This window comes from Somniosus microcephalus, chromosome 11 (genome assembly GCF_052327205.1).
Source record: "Somniosus microcephalus isolate GS21.2 chromosome 11, FLI_Smic_1.0, whole genome shotgun sequence".
Classification (NCBI taxonomy): domain Eukaryota; kingdom Metazoa; phylum Chordata; class Chondrichthyes; order Squaliformes; family Somniosidae; genus Somniosus; species Somniosus microcephalus.
This window is the reverse complement of record NC_140997.1, coordinates 146,902,152-146,919,342: the sequence shown is the minus strand read 5'-3', so window position 1 is coordinate 146,919,342 and position 17,191 is coordinate 146,902,152. Positions and strand designations below refer to the sequence as shown.

General features: G+C 45.7%; 1 protein-coding gene across 3 annotated transcripts in view; it reads left to right on the top strand.

Moving 5' to 3' along the window:
• Positions 1 to 5,299: 5,299 nt before the first annotated feature.
• Positions 5,300 to 17,191, top strand: part of rassf1 (Ras association domain family member 1) — a 169,522-nt gene continuing 157,630 nt past the window's right edge. For 2 of the 3 annotated variants that reach the window (XM_086001350.1, XM_086001348.1), the window contains exon 1: positions 5,300 to 6,081. In XM_086001350.1, coding sequence (XP_085857476.1) covers positions 5,730 to 6,081 — 352 coding nt within the window. In that variant the 5' untranslated portion in view covers positions 5,300 to 5,729. The remainder of the gene's footprint in view (positions 6,082 to 17,191) is intronic. The other variant, XM_086001349.1, reaches the window with a different exon arrangement.

Below are 17,191 nucleotides of genomic sequence, written 5' to 3'. Positions count from 1 at the left end.
GTTTGGGTTGCACCAGGATCACTCGACTCCAGACCTCATTATAGCCTTGGTTCAAACATGGACAAAAGAGCTGAATTCCAGAGGTGAGGTGAGAGTGACTGCTCTTGACATCAAGGCAGCATTTGACCGAGTGTGGCATCATGGAGCCACAGTAAAATTGAAGTCAATGGGAATCAGGGGGAAAACTCACCACTGGCTGGAGTTATACCTAGCACAAAGGAAGATGGTTGTGGTTGTTGGAGGTCAATCATCTCAGCCCCAGGACATCACTGCAGGAGTGCCTCAGGGCAGTGTCCTAGGCCCAAACATCTTCAGCTGCTTCGTCAATGACCTTCCCTCCATCATAAGGTCAGAAGTGGGGATGTTCGTTGATGATTGCACAGTGTTCAGTTCCATTCACAACTCCTCAGATAATGAAGCAGTCCATGTCCTCATGTAGCAAGACATGGACAATATTCAGGCTTGGGTTGATAAGTGGCAAGTAACATTTGCACCACACAAGTACCAGGCAATGACTATCTCCAACAAGCGAGAGTCTAACCACCTCCCCTTGACATTCAAAGGCATTACCATGGCCAAATCCTCCACCATCAACATCCTGGGGGTCACCATTGACCAGAAACTTAACTGTACCAGCCACATAAATACTGTGGCAACAAGAGCAGGTCAGAGGCTGGGTATTCTGTGGTGAGTGTCTCACCTCCTGACTCCACAAAGCCTTCCGACATCTACAAGTCAGAAGTGTGATGGTATACTCTCCACTTGCCTGGAGGAGTGCAGCTCCAACAACACTCAAGAAGCTCGACACCAGAAGGCTGGTGGAATGGGCGGACACGTGGCAGATGAAATTTAACGCAGAAAAGTGTGAAGTGATATATTTTGGTAGGAAGAACATGGAGAGGCAATATAAACTAAAGGGTACAATTTTAAACGGGGTGCATGAACAGAGAGACCTTGGGGGTATATGTGCACAAATCGTTGAAGGTGGCAGGGCAGGTTGAGAAAGTGGTTAAAAAACCACACGGGATCCTGGGCTTCATAAATAGAGGCATAGAGTACAAAAGCAAGGAACACTGGTTCGGCCTCAACTGGAGTATTGTGTCCAATTCTGGGCACCGCACTTTAGGAAGGATGTGAAGACCTTAAGAAGGTGCAGAAAAGATTTACAAGAATGGTTCCTGGGATGAGGGACTTCAGTTATATGAATAGACTGGAGAAGCTGTTCTCCTTAGAGCAGAGAAGATTGAGAGGAGATTTGATAGAGGTGTTCAAAATCATGAGGGGTCTAGACAGAGTAGATAGAGAAACTTCCCATTGGCGGAAGGGTCGAGAACCAGAGGACACAGATTTACGGTGATTGGCAGAAGAACAAAGGCGACATGAGGAGAAACTTTTTTACTCAGCGAGTGGTTAGGATCTGGAATGCACTGCCTGACAGGGTGTTCGAGGCAGATTCAATTGTGGCTTTCAAAAGGGAATTGGATAAGTACCTGAAGGAAAATTTTTTGCAGGGCTACGGGTAAAGGGTGGGGGAGTGGGTCTAGCTGAAGTGCTCTTGCAGAGAGCCGGCACAAATGGCCTCCTTCTGTGCTGTAACCATTTTATGATTCTATGACCATCCAGGACAAAACGGCCCACTTGATTGGCACCCCATCCACCACCTTAAACATTCACTCCCTCCACCTCTGGCGTACCGTGGCTGCAGTGTGTACCATCTACAAGATGCACTGCAGCAACTCGCCACGGCTTCTTCATCAGCATCTCCCAAACCCACGACCTCTATCACCTAGAAGGACAAGGGCAGCAGGCGCATGGGAACACTATCACCTCCAAGTTCCCCTCCAAGTTACACACCATCCTGACTTGGAAATATATTGCCGTTCCTTCATTGTCACTGGGTCAAAATCCTGGAACTCCCTCCCTAACAGCACTGTGGGAGTACCTTCACCACAAGGACTGCAGCAGTTTAAGAAGGCGGCTCACCACCATCTTCTCGAGGGTAATTAGGGATGGGCAATAAATGCTGGCCTTGCCAGCGATGTCCACAGCCCAGGAACAAATTTTAAAAAAAGGAGATTTCAAAGTGGTAGAAGCATATACCATTAAAAAGGAGACTACTCACAATGCTGAGAATAAAGAGGCTAGAAACAAACAAAAATTGAAGAAGAGGGCACATAGGGCTTATAGGTAGGATGAAAATATGAAAAAAAATCAGAGTTAAAGAAAGCAAGGAGAGAGTATGAGAGAACCTATAAAATATTAAAAAGATGAGTAATGTATTTTACAAATATATCAATAAAAAAAGAATTGTTAAATGTGAGGTGGGATCCCTGAGAGGAGAGAATAGTGAGTTAGTAGAAGATAAGTAGAAATTGGCAGGGATACTTAACAAGTACTTTGCTTCAGTGTTTACAAAAGAGAAAGATGTTGGGGAGGAGATGAATCCTGACTCGGTTTAAAGCAAGATGTGAGATATTATAATAAGTAAAAGGAAAGTATTAGAGAAGTTAGTTATGCCAAAGGAGGACAGAGTGCTGACTGGAAACATCCAAGGATCCTGAGGGAAATGAGGGAGGAAATAGCTGAGACCCTAGACATTATATTTCAGGATTCTATTGAGAGTGAATGTGTGCCAAAGGACTGAAGACTGGCCAAATTTGCAGATGATACGAAAATAGAAAGAATAGTCAATAATTCTGAGGACCAAAGGGAGCTGCAAGGGAATATTGATAAGAATGAGCAAAATATGGTGGAATTCAAGGTCAGTAAATCTGAGGTGGTACATTTGATTTAAAATAAATAAAAGTAATAATTATACTTTGGGGGAAATCTTGGTGATGTGCAAGAGCAGAAGGGTTTGGGGGTTCAGGTTAATAAGACTTTAAAAGTAGTACCTCAAGTGTCTAAGGCCCTAAAAAAAAAAGCTAATGGAATACTGGATTCTATAACAAGAAGTATAGAATATAAAAGTCGAGATCTAATGGTGAATCTGTATAAAACTTTTGTAAGACCACAGTTGGAGCACTGTGTGCAGTTTGGGCCTCCAAATTATAGGAAGGATGTTGAGGCAATAGGATACAGCAAAGATTCAATCGGATGCTGCCTGGTATGAGGCAATACCATAAATAATTTCTTTCTTTTTCTTTCAATACAAACACAAAGATTTTTTTAAATCAATGCTGTTTTCATTGGAACAGAGGAGATTAGAGAGTGATTGATTAGAGATGTTTACAATTATGAAGGGATGGAACAGAGTGGATAGGAACAGATTGTTTCTAGAGGTTGAGGGGGTCTAGAACGAGAGGACATAGATATAAAAATAAATGTAAGAGATTTAGGACAGAGAAACCATTTTACGTAGAGGGTTGAGGCTGTGAAGTGTATGTCGGAGTTAGTGATTGAAGCAGAGCCGTGTCAGTATTTAAGAATAGATTAGATAGGGGGTTGAAGGAAATGAGGAATAAAGGGATATGGGAACAGAACGGGCACATGGGTTTGGAATTACTGTTCATGTGGAGGATAAACACTAACACGGACTGATTGGGTCCAAGGGTCTGTTTCCGTGTTGTAACTTCGATGTCATTGCGTGTAATCTACCCTCCTAGCTCAGCCTCTGATGCTAGGGTTCAGCCTAATGGCCTTCCTCTGAACTGTGTCAAGGGGACCTGAATTTTACCCTTGTGTCCTGCTAAGCAAAGCAGTACTGGAGTCGGGGTGTCTGATGAGTGCACTGTCTCCAGTAATCTCCCAGTAATGGACTGTTGGTTGTCATTGGATACATTTACGGCAGGTGCTTCATAATTGTTAATCTTTCAGCGTAGATACCATCATATTTCAAGTGCCCGAGCTCCCTGGCTGTCAGTGTCCATCAAGACCACCGGCCTGCTGCTACAATGAGCAAGGATAGCTGAGAGTGAGCCCAAGGCAATGATCTCTTTTCACAGTACAGGGTCTGTGTTGTCATGTGAACCCACCCTCCTCACCCCTCAGTGGAATTACTGCCTTGTAACGACGTGTCCACCGGTACGCTTGGGGCCTTCCGCAACCGGTAAGCACTGCAAGGCCCAGAGTGTCTCATCGACACCGCTAATAATGTTGTGATATGAATTTTGAGTTTGATTAGGTTTGATCTTAGTGGTGCCTCCTCAGTTTGAGGGGGAACTTGTGCAGTTGCCTTTCTGCTTTACCTATCTCTCTAACCTCCTCCAGCCCTACAACCCTCCGAGAACTCTGCGTTCCTCCAATTTTGGCCTCTTGTCCATCTCCCACTTCCTTCATCCCACCACTGGCAGCCGTGCCTTCAGCTGTCTAGGCCCTAAGCTCTGGAATTCCCTCATTAAACCTCTGCCTCTCTCTCCTCCATTTAAGACCCTCCTTAAAACCTACGTCTTTGGCCAAGCTTTTGGTCACTTGTCCTATTGTCTCCTTCTTTGGCTTGGTGTCAAGCGCCTTGGGACGTTTTACTACGTTAAAGCCGCTATATAAATGCAAGTTGTCCTGAAACTGGGGCAACCCAGCGTCACCCCTCTTGGTTTATTTAAAAATAGGCAACGACTCCTGGGCATCCGTAATATTGTGCCTTATCTCTGCCGATAATGTAGGGATTACATGCATGGGCTTCACGCAGTCTTTAATCAATGGTCTTTCCTCGCTACGTGTAGCTGTGGGTCAACACCGTCTCCATTCCCTTCAGAACATAGGGCGCAGAATAATAGGCAGTAAAACGCTGGGATGCAAGCGCCAGTCTCAGATGCTTGTCTTTAAATTGTTTCTCTCCAGTACTTCTTAACTATCTTGACCCCCAAGTTGAAATGTGCGGCTTGCAGCCAAACAGGGTTATACTTACATTTATAAAAAGTGAAGTTGAGTTTATTAAATGCCACATTCTAGTCATCATACCCATAAGTTTATTATATTAGTGGCGCCCTTAAAAGGGGCACTTGTGCTGATTTTTGTAGGGTGACAGTGGCGACAGTCACCCAGCAAAATAGGCTCAACGCCAGCGTTCAGTGAAAGACGGAAGAGAACCCCAATGGGTGCTTGTTAAGGCGCAGTTTGGACTTGGTGTGAAAAAGAATTCTGAACAGTCTCATCGGAGTAATTTCGACAGCAGCTCCTCCCACATTCTCCACCCGCTCGACCAACTTAAGGTAGCCCGAGAACATCGATTTTATTTTTAAAGTAAATCGCTGGCTTCAGCAACTATTTTGTACGAATATGGATTTATAATTTATCATTTTATTTTTTTTAATTGCCCGGTATTGTTTATTTTTTTGAATTTTTAAAAATCATTATTTGTTGTTTAGTTTGAGCGATAGGATCTGTTCTCTGGGCGGATCTCTGGAGTTGTGGTCGTGGGGTAACGGGCGAGTTGAGCATCCAGCGGTCCCGGGAGAGCGAGAGGAGCCGAGCCAGGCTGAGCCGGGGCTCGGGGCAACTGTAACCCGGACTGGTCATCTTCACCCACACCTTTCTTTTTCTCTCCCCCACCCCCCCCCCCCCCCTCTGTTTCTGCAGTTTTACCAGCTCGGTTTAATTTTTTTTGCCTGCGAGATCTCGCATAAAAAAAATTGCCTGTGATATTTTATATATTTTTTTGTCAGTTTTTTTTTGCATCATTTAATTTTAAACCCTCCCCTAGTTCCATGTCTTTAATCTGAACTTCAGTTTTCCCAGGGAAAACTTTTCTCCTTCCTTCTCCACATCTCTCGTTCCCCCTTTCTTTCCCCATGGCCGAGCTGATCGAGCTGCGGGATCTGAGAGATGGCAAGCGGCCGGACGGGACCCTGAGCCCGGGCAGCAGCAGCAGGTCGGTGTACCGATCCCCCGGCTTGGAGAGGACCAACGCCATGAGGATCAACCCCAGGGCCCGGGGATCGAGCGTCCAGAGCCGGGGCAAGGCGGTCAGACACGACGGCAAGAACCGCCTGCTGTTGCTGCAGGCGGACCAGGAGCCGAGACTGACCGACCGACCGGGCGAAGGACACGACTTCAGACCCTGCACCCAGACACAGCCCAGCTGGTGCGACCTGTGCGGGGACTTCATCTGGGGGCTGTACAAGCAGAGCCTGCAGTGTGCAAGTAAGTCAGAAAGCAAACACACACACACACACACACACACACAAGTATCTCGATATAGTACAGACATGCATCTAAAAAGGCTCCAGTCAAAGCCGAGTTAACCTGAAATTTAAAAAGACCCGAAAATGTTGGGCAAAGACGGCATCATTAACAGCTCTGGAGTGGGTATGCTACAGAGATGGGGTGTGACCATTGGAACGAGTTAACGGGATCAGTCTGCAAGCTATAGAGGAGAAAAGACCTCGGAAAATATTTTATATAATGCATTAAAAGGGATTGTATACAGTGCATACCACATTGTGTTTGACTTCATGCATATTGTTTGTATTATGGAATCATAGAATGATACAGCACAGGGGGAGGCCATTCGGCCCCTCGAGTCTGCACTAGCTCTTTCCACGAGCAATCCAGTTAGTTCCACTCCCCCGCTCTTTCCCCATCGCACTGCAGTTTTATCTCCTTTAAGTATTTATCCAATTCCCTTTTGAGGGCTGCTATTGAATCTGTATCCACCACCCTAGCAGGCAGTGCATTCCAAATCCTAACCACTCCTCGCACATCAAACACCATGTATGCACTCTATTATATTTAACTCTTAATGTTGTATGTACTATATTATCAAACTCTTAATGTAGTACCTGTATATACTATATTATTATCAAGCTTATAATGTATCATAATGTATTATATCAAACTTAATGTATGATATCAAACACAATGCACTATTATATACTGTAAGAACATAAGAACATAAGAAATAGGAGCAGGAGTAGGCCAATCGGCCCCTCGAGCCTGCTCCGCCATTCAATAAGATCATGGCTGATCTGATCCTAACCGCCAATCTACTATCACAGAACCATCTCCTGAATCTAACAGAATTAGACACACGAAATAGGAGCAGGATCAGGCTACACGGCCCCTGGGCCTGCTCCGCTACCCACAGGGCCATGACCAATCTGAACCTAGACTCATGTCCAAATTCCTGCCCGCTCCCTGTAACCCTTAATTCCCTTTTCTTCTAGGAAACTGTCTATTTCTGTTTTAAATCTATGTAACGATGTAGCTTCCACAGCTTTTTGGGGCAGCATATTCCATGGACCTACCACCCTCTGAGTGAAGTAGTTCCTCCTCCTCTCAGTTTTGAAAGAGCAGCCCCTTATTCTAAGACTATGCCCCCTAGTTCTAGTTTCACCCATCATCGGGAACATTTTCCCCACATCCACCCGATCCAACCCCTTCACAATCTTATATCTTTCAATAAGATCGCCTCTCATTCTTCTGAACTCCAATGAGTAGAGTCCCAATCTACTCAACCTCTCCTCATATGTCCAGCCCCTCATCCCCGGGATTAACCGAGTGAACCTTCTTTGTACTGACTCGAGAGCAAGTATGTCTTTTCTTAAGTATGGACACCAAAACTGTATGCAGTATTCCAGGTGCGGTCTCACCAATACCTTGTACAACTGAAGCAATACCTCCCTATTTTTATATTCTATCCCCCTAGCAATGAAAGCCAACATTCATTTAGCCTTTTTAATCATTTGCTGCACCTGCATACTAACCTTTTGAGTTTCGTGCACCAGGGCCCCCAGATCCCTTTGTACTTCAGTACTTTCCAGTTTCTTGCCATTAAGATAATAACTTGCTCTACGATTTTTCCTGCCAAAGTGCATAACCTCACACTTTCCAGTATTGTATTCCATCTGCCAAATCTCTGCCCACTTACTTAGCCTGTCTATGTCCCCTTGCAGGTTTTATATGTCCTCCTCACTCACTACTTTCCCCCCCATCTTAGTATCATCTGCAAACATTGATATGTTACACTCGGTCCCCTCCTCCAAATCGTTAATATAGATTGTAAAGAGTTGGGGACCCAGCACCGACCCCTGCGGAACACCACTAGTTACTGATTGCCAGTCTGAGAATGAACCATTTATCCCAACTCTCTGCCTTCTGTTAGATAGCCAATCCTCTATCCATGCCAGAATATTACCCCCAATCCCGTGATTTTTTATCTTAAGCAATAATCTTTTGTGTGGCACCTTGTCAAATGCCTTTTGGAAGTCTAAATACACTACGTCCACTGGTTCCTCTTTATCCACCCTATATGTTACTTCCTCAAAGAACTCCAGCAAATTTGTCAAACATGACTTCCCCTTCATAAAACCATGCTGACTTTGTCCTATTAAATTATGATTATCTAAATGTCCTGTTACTGTCTCCTTAATAACGGACTCCAAAATTTTACCTACCACAGATGTTAGGCTAACCGGTCTATAGTTTCCAGCCTTCTGTCTACTGCCCTTTTTAAATAAGGGTGTTACATTAGCAGTTTTCCAGTCTGCCGGGACCTTTGCCGAGTCCAGGGAGTTTTGGAAAATTATTACCAATGCATCCACAATCCCTACCGCCACTTCCCTCAAGACCCTAGGATGTAAGCCATCAGGTCCAGGTGATTTATCCACCTTGAGTCCCATTATTTTACCGAGTACCACTTCCTTAGTGATTTTGATCGTGTTTAGCTCCTCCCCCCCTATAGCCCCATGTTTGTCCAGTGTTGGGATATTCTTAGTGTCCTCTACTGTAAAGACTGATACAAAATATTCATTCAGTGTTTTTGCCATCTCCATATTTCCCACCATTAATTTCCCGGTCTCATCCTCTAAGGGACCAACATTTACTTTAGCCACCCTTTTTCTTTTTATATAACTATAAAAACTCTTACTATCTGTTTTTATATTTTTTGCTAATTTACTTTCATAATCTATCTTCCCTTTCTTAATTAATCTTTTTGTTATCTTTTGCTGTCTTTTAAAGTTTTCCCAATCCTCTATCCTCCCACTAGATTTGGCTACCTTATATGCCCTTGTTTTTAGTCGAATACTATCCTTAATTTCTTTACTTAGCCACGGATGGCTGTCTTTTCTTTTACACCCTTTTCTTCTCAGTGGAATATATTTTTTTTGGAAGTTGTAAAATAACTCCTTAAATGTACACCACTGATCATGTATCGTCTTACCCATTAATCTATTTTCCCAATCCACTCTACTCAATTCCGCTCTCATACCTTCATAGTCTCCTTTATTCAAGCTTAGCACGCTTGTTTGAGATCCAACCTTCTCACCCTCTAATTGAATATGGAATTCAACCATGTTATGGTCACTCATTCCAAGGGGATCCTTTACTAGGACATTTTTAATTAATCCTGTCTCGTTACACAGGACCAGATCTAAGGTTGCTTGCCCCCTGGTCGGTTCAGTTACATACTGCTCAAGAAACCCATCCCTAATACACTCAATGAACTCATCCTCAAGGCAGCCCTGCCCAATTTGATTTGTCCAATTAATATGATAGTTAAAATCCCCCATAATTATAGATGTTCCCTTATTACAAGCCTCAACTATTTCCTGATTGATACTCCGTGCAACAGAGTTGCAACTGTTCGGAGGCCTATAGACTACGCCCACTAGTGTTTTTTTCCCCTTATTATTCCTTATCTCCACCCAAACTGTTTCATTATCCTGATCTTTTGACCCAATATCATTTCTCTGTATTACAGTGATTCCTTCCTTTATTAACATAGCCACCCCACCTCCCCTTCCTTCCTGCCTGTCCTTCCTGATCGTTAAATAACCTGGTATGTTTAATTCCCAGGCATTGTCACCCTGCAGCCATGTTTCTGTAATGGCCACAAGATCATACCCATATGTAGTTATTTGTGCCATTAACTCGTCTATTTTGTTACGAATGCTACGTGCATTCAGATAGAGAACTTTCAAATATGTTTTGTGACACTTAGCTCCTGCTTTTGCCCTTTTTATTACTTTACCTTTTACTCCATACCTTCTGCCCCTTCCTGACACGCTCTGGTTTTTAATTTCCCCACTGCTACCTAAGTCTATGACCTTCTCTATTGTCATTTTTATTGTTTGCTCTCTAGGAACCTCCCCCCCACTAGTTAGTTTAAAGCCCTCTCTACAGCCCTAGTTATATGATCCGCCAGGACTCTAGTCCCAGCACTGGCCAAGTGAAGCCCGTCCCAACGGAACAGCTCCCTCCTGCCCCAGTACTGGTGCCAGTGTCCCAGGAAGCAAAACCCATTTCTCCCACACCAGTCTTTGAGCCACGCATTTAACTCTCTAATTTTATTTGTCCTAGCCAAATTCGCTCGTGGCTCAGGTAATAATCCAGAGATTATTACCCTTGAGGTTCTGTTTTTTAATTTGACCCCTAGCTGCTCATACTCCTTTAACAGAACCGGCTTCCTAGTCCTATCTACGTCGTTTGTACCAACATGGACCACGACAACTGGATCCACCCCCTCCCACTGCAAGTTTCTTTCCAGCCCAGAGGAGATGTCCTTAACCCTGGCACTGGGTAGGCAACACAGCCTACGGGACTCTCGCTCTCGGCTGCAGAGAACTCTATCTATCCCCCTAATAATACTATCGCCTACCACTACAACATTTCACAGAAATCACAGAAACCCCACAGTGCAGATAGAGGCCATTTCGGCCCATCGAGCCTGCACCGACACATATCCCACCCGATCCCCGTAACCCCTACACCAACACATATCCCACCCTATCCCCGTAACCCCACGTATTTAATCCCCCTAACACTAAGGGTCAATTTATCATAGCCAATCAACCTAACCCGCACATCTTTGGACTGTGGGAGGAAACCGGAGCACCCGGAGGAAACCCACGTAAACACGGGGAGAATGTGCAAACTCCACACAGACAGTCGCCCGAGGCCGGATTCGAACCCGGGTCCCTGGCGCTGTGAGGCAACAGTGCTAACCACTATGCCACATTTCTATTTACTCCCCCCTCTTGAATGGCCCCCCGTTCCACGGTGCTGTGGCCAGGTTGCTCATCCTCCCTGCAGTCCCGGCTCCTGTCCCCACAGGGAGTAAGAACCTCGAACCTGTTGGACAAGAGCAAGGGCTGCGGCTCCTCCAACACTACCTCCTGGATCCCCGTACCTGCCTCACTCGTAGTCACACCGTCCTGTCCCTGACCATGGGCTACATCTGAATTAATTAACTTCATAGGTGTGACCATCTCCTGAAACACAGAGTCCAGGAACTTCTCCCCCTCCCTGATGTGTCGCAGTGTCTGAAGCTCAGACTCCAGCTCATCAACACGGAGCTGGAGTTCCTGTAGCAGCAGACACTTGTCACAGATGTAATCACCGTGAGCCTCAATGGGGTTCACCGGCTCCCACATCTCGCAACAGTAACACATCACCTGCTCCATTCTATGTAATTAATTAAATTTTTTATTGTTAGTTATGGACACCCTCTGCCCGATTATAGATGCTAGTATCCCCTTTAATTTATTGGATTTAATTTAAATCAATTCCTCTAATTACACCAGTTAAATGTTTCACCAACAGTCACTCTGCACCAGAAAGGCCTTATTAACTGCAACCCACAGAGTTGAAGTTTGAAAAGAGCACCTAACACCCCACTTACCCTATCTCACACTTACCCAAACTCAGAGCACTCTCTGCTGACCTCGCACTCAGTGCTTGCTCGCACTAGCAATGGTCTTTTTATACTGTTTGTTTGTTTACAGCCAAATGAGTCACCCCTGCTGATTGGTTAGAAAACTGGTTTTCACTGCCTGCTGTGCCAATTTACTCCTACTGCAGTGTAACCTTGTTTTGCTCTTCTTAAACAAACAGCATCCCAAATACTTAACTTTTCCCCTTTACTTAAACTGCTTAAGTAATCTTATCAAGAATGAATTAAGGAGAAATAACAATTAAAGAACTCTCACACTTACCCAAACTCAGAGCACTCTGTGTTCTGTGTTTGCTGTAAGACCTTATATGGTAATAGATTAACATTGTGGCTTTTCTCAGTCTCTCAAATTTTCAGAATAACAAAAAGAGTTAGATTTGTGAGATCAGGCAGGAAAACAATGTGTTTGAAAAGGTTCCACCCACTCCTCAGTAAACCTTTCCAGGTTCGACTGCAAAATGCAAGTGGAACGCATAGTGAAAACTGATGAAATGTCAATTTTGAAAACATATCAAAAAAACCACTGTCGTCGTGATTAAGTGCTTTGGAACTTTTTATTCTTTTAGTTAGGTTGCCAAACTCTCCATGCGATGATGCAAAATTACCATAGAAACTCTTAATTGTGTCGCAAACATCTCATCATGCCACCCGTGCATGATGCCATTACAACAAAGCGCCATCTCCTTGCAGCTCTTCCTCCTAGCAATGAAGACAGTCGACTGTTAGAATAAAAAATCGCCCTGGCCCAGCGCGCATTGTGTGGTGTATGCATTCAATTGTTAATTTAATGATCTGCTACTTCAGCTCCCGCACGGTTCAGTTAGTAACGATGGTGGCACCGATTTTACCAATTGGCACTACCGTTGGCCAGCCTCACCCGTCGTCCGTGCTCATCGGGAATTTGTGGGCGCAGGATGCACGATTCTCTGTCCATTTAAAATGAACGGTTAGAAAATTGTGGGCAGGGCACCCATGATTCCCCGTACCGAAGCCAGCGGGCGAGGCTGTCTGCTGGGAAGCGCATGTTTAAGGAAGAAAGGACTTTTATTTATATAGCCCATTTCACGACCTCAGGATGTCCCAAAGCCCTTTACAGTCAATGAAGTACTTTTGAAGTAACAACAGAAAATGCTGGATACAGCATCCGCAGTATTTTGCTATTACACAAGTACTTTTGAAGTGTAGTCACATGCTGTAATGTTTTCACCAGAGATTTAGGAGTGTGGCCAGGTACTTGGCCTGATGGTGAATGTACCCTGTACCGAGTTGGACTGAGTTTTGAATAATTAAAACCCTTACCAGAACGTCAACGTTCAAAACTTAAAAAAATATATAATGATGCTTCATCTTCCAGCTTTTAGCAATGTGGAACTAGGGCTGGGATTGATTGCCAGCTCCCAATCAGCAGCTGAAAGGGTGCCAGAGCTCTTTCAATTGGTGCAGGCAATCACTGACATCAGTGAAGTGGGAATTGGGGTAAATCAGCATTTCTCCCGACAAGTAGGAGACTTTTTGTTAAGGCCCGTAGATAGAGTTGAGGTACAGATTAGCCATGATCTACTTGAATGGCAGAACAAGCTCAAGGGGCTGAGTTCTTGTTCTTATATTTAAACTAGTGGTGTGAGACCTCACATGGAAAGTACTTTCCCAACAGCATTGTCACCTTTAGTGACTGACTTTATCCAGTTCATGCACACTGTTGGGCTGGGTAAATCCTCCCTGCAGCATCCTGTGTCGCTGACTGTATCTGTACTGATGTTATGCAGCTCCTTCACGCTGCCGAACTCCTCCCTTGGCAGCATAGAGTCATAGAAATTACAGCACAAGGAGAAGGCCATTCGCCCCATACTCGCCCAATTCCCTTTTTAAATGATGTTTAAAAATGTTATAGTCTCTGCCAAAGTAGCCAAATGCAGCATTCTGCATTCTAATAAACCTTCATGTGATAAAAGTTCTTCTAACTTCCTCCTTCACCTTTCTAGTGTTAATGCTCAGTCTATGCCTAGTTTTTTTTAATTCGTTTTTATGGGATGTGGGCGTCGCTGGCAAGGCCAGCATTTCTTGCCCATCCCTAATTGCCCTTGAGAAGGTGGTGGTGACCGCCTTCTTGAACCGCTGCAGTCCGTGTGGTGAAGGTACTCCCACAGTGTTGTTAGGGAGGGAGTTCCAGGATTTTGACCCAGTGACATAGAAACATAGAAGATAGGAGCAGGAGTAGGCCATTCGGCCCCTCGAGCCTGCTCCGCCATTCAATGAGATCATGGCTGATCATCCAAATTCAGTAACCTGTCCCTGCCTTCTCCCCATATCCCTCGATCCCTTTAGCCTTAAGAAATATATCTAACTCCTTCTTGAATATATTTAATGAATTGGCCTCAACTGCCTTCTGTGGTAGAGAATTCCACAGGTTCACGACTCTCTGGGTGAAGAAATTCCTCCTCATCTCTGTCCCAAATGGCTTACCCCTTATCCTTAGACTGTGACCCCTGGTTCTGGACTCCCCGGCCATCAGGAACATTCTTCCTGCATCTAGTCTGTCTAGTCCTGTTAGAATTTTATAAGTTTCAATGAGATCCCTTCTCATTCTTCTAAACTCCAGCAAGTATAAGCCCAATCGACCCAATCTCTCCTCATACGTCATCCTGCCATCCCAGGTATCAGTCTGGTGAATCTTTGCTGCACTCCCTCCATGGCAAGAAAATCCTTCCTCAGATAAGGCAACCAAAACTGCACACACTACTCAAGATGTGGTCTCACCAAGGCCCTGTACAACTGCAGCAAGACATCCTTGTTCCTGTACTCGAACCCTCTCGCTACGAAGGCCAACATACCATTTGCCTTCTTAACCGCCTGCTGCACCTGCATGCTTACCTTCAGCGACTGGTGCACAAGGACACCCAGGTCTCGTTGCACTTCCCCTTCTCCCAATCTATTGCCGTTCAGATAATAACCTGCCTTCCTGTTTTTGCCACCAAAGTGGATAACCTCACATTTATCCACATTATACTGCATCTGCCATGCATCTGCCCAATCACCCAACCTGTCCAAATCATACTGGAGTTTCTCTGCATCCTCCTCACAGCACACACACCCAGCTAGCTTTGTGTCATCTGCAAACTTGGAGATATTACATCTAGTTCCCTCGTCTAGATCATTTATATATATATTGTGAATAGCTGGGGCCCTAGGACCGATCCCTGCGGTACCCCACTAGTCACTGCCTGCCACTCAGAAAAAGACCCGTTTATTCCAACTCTTTGCTTCCTGTCTGCCAACCAGTTCTCTATCCAAGTCAATACCTTGCCCACAATCCCATGAGCCTTAACTTTACATGCTAATCTCTTATGCGGGACCTTATCGAAAGCCTTCTGAAAGTCCAAATACACCACATCCACTGGTTCTCCCTTATCTATTTTATCAGTTACATCCTCAAAAAATTCCAGCAGATTAGTCGAGCACGATTTACCTTTTGTAAATCCATGATGACTTTGTCCGATCCTGTCACTGTTTTCCAAGTGCTCTGCTATCACATCTTTTATAATGGACTCTAGCATTTTCCCCACTACCGCTGTCAGGCTTACCGGTCTATAATTCCCCGTTTTCTCTCTACCACCTTTTTTGAATAGTGGGGTAACATTAGCTACCCTCCAATCCATGGGAACTGTTCCAGAGTCTATAGAATTTTGGAAGATGACCAGCAATGCATCTACTATTTCTAGGGCCACTTCCTTAAGTACCCTAGGATGTAGATTATCAGGCCCTGGGGATTTATCGGCCTTCAATCCCGTCAATTTCCCTATCACCATTTCCCTACAAATACTGATTCCTTTCAGTTCCTCCCTCTCATTAGACCCTATGTTCCCCGACATCTCTGGGAGGTTATTTGTGTCCTCCTTTGTGAAGACAGAACCAAAGTATGTATTGATATGCCTATCAATTAGTCCAATAAAAGGCGACGAGTTAAGAACGTAACTGAAGGTTTTTATTGGCTAAATAACAGAGCCCACCCTCGTGGGTGATCCGATCCAACAGGGAGGAATACTAGCCAGTCAGCTACCTTTATACCTGGGCAGGTAATGGGCGGAGTCGGAGGTGGTCAGCCCAGGTATAACAGTGCGACAAGAGGCGACCTCGTGTAGTGATGTGACAGTGAGAACAGTGAGAACAATATACAGTGATAACTATAACAGTGGTTTACCACATTCACCCCTTGTTTAGATTAGAGTCCGGCGGGGTGAAGTGTATTACCAGCTCTGGTATGTCAGTCTGTCCGGAGGCTTCGTTAGCCTCTCCGATCGTCGCAGCGGCGGTGTTACATTATCCGGTGTTAAAGCTGGTGTCTGCGTAGTCGGCAAAGGCTCGTGGGGTTCCGGCATGCCGTCTACCTCGGCTGGACTCGGGGGGTTGGGAGGGGGGGGTGAGGGTGCGAGGTCTCGTAAGGAGACAGTGTCCTCCCGTCCGTCTGGGTAAGCCACATAGGCGTACTGGGGGTTGGCGTGCAGGAGGTTCACCTTCTCGACCAGGGGGTCCGTTTTATGGGCCCTCACGTGCTTTCGCAGCAAGACGGGTCCCGGAGAGGTCAGCCAGGTTGGTAGGGTGGTTCCCGTAGTCGACTTCCTGGGGAAGACAAACATTCGAGCATGGGGGGTGGTGTTAATGGCAGTGCAAAGTAGTGACCGGATGGAGTGCAGCGCAATCGGGAGGACCTCTTGCCAGCGGGAGGTTGGGAGGCCCTTAGACTTTAAGGCTAAGAGGGTGGCCTTCCATACCGTCGCGTTCTCTCTTTCCACCTGGCCGTTCCCTCGGGGGTTGTAGCTGGTGGTCCTGCTTGCTGCAATACCCCTCTCCAATAGGAACTGACGGAGTTCCTCGCTCATGAAGGAGGCGCCCCGGTCACTATGTATATAGTTCGGGAACCCGAACAAGGCGAAGAGTTTGTTCAGGCATTTAATGACCGTGTTACTGGTCATGTCTGGGCAGGGGAAGGCAAAGGGGAAACGGGAGTACTCATCAACGATGTTGAGGAAGTACACATTACGGTCGGATGACGGTAGGGGCCCCTTGAAGTCGATGCTCAGACGCTCGAAGGGGCGGGTGGCCTTGATCAGGCTTGCTCTGTCCGGCTTATAGAAGTGCGGTTTGCACTCAGCACAGATCTGGCAGTTCCTGGTCATGGTCCTGACCTCCTCGATGGAGTATGGCAGGTTGCGGGCCTTAATGAAATGGTAGAGTCTGGTGACTCCGGGGTGGCAGAGGTCATTGTGGAGGGTCTGAAGTCTATCACTTTGCGCGCTGGCGCATGTAATGCGTGAAAGAGCATCAGGGGGGTCGTTCAGTTTACCGGGCCGGTACAAGATCTCATAATCATAGGTGGAAAGCTCGATTCTCCACCTCAAGATTTTGTCGTTCTTGATCTTGCCCCTCAGCTTGTTATTAAACATGAAGGCAACCGAGCGTTGGTCGGTGAGGAGGGTAAATCGTTTGCCTGCCAAGTAGTGCCTCCAGCGCCGTACTGCCTCCACAATTGCCTGGGCTTCCTTCTCGACCGACGAGTGTCGGGTCTCGGGGCCCTGTAGGGTC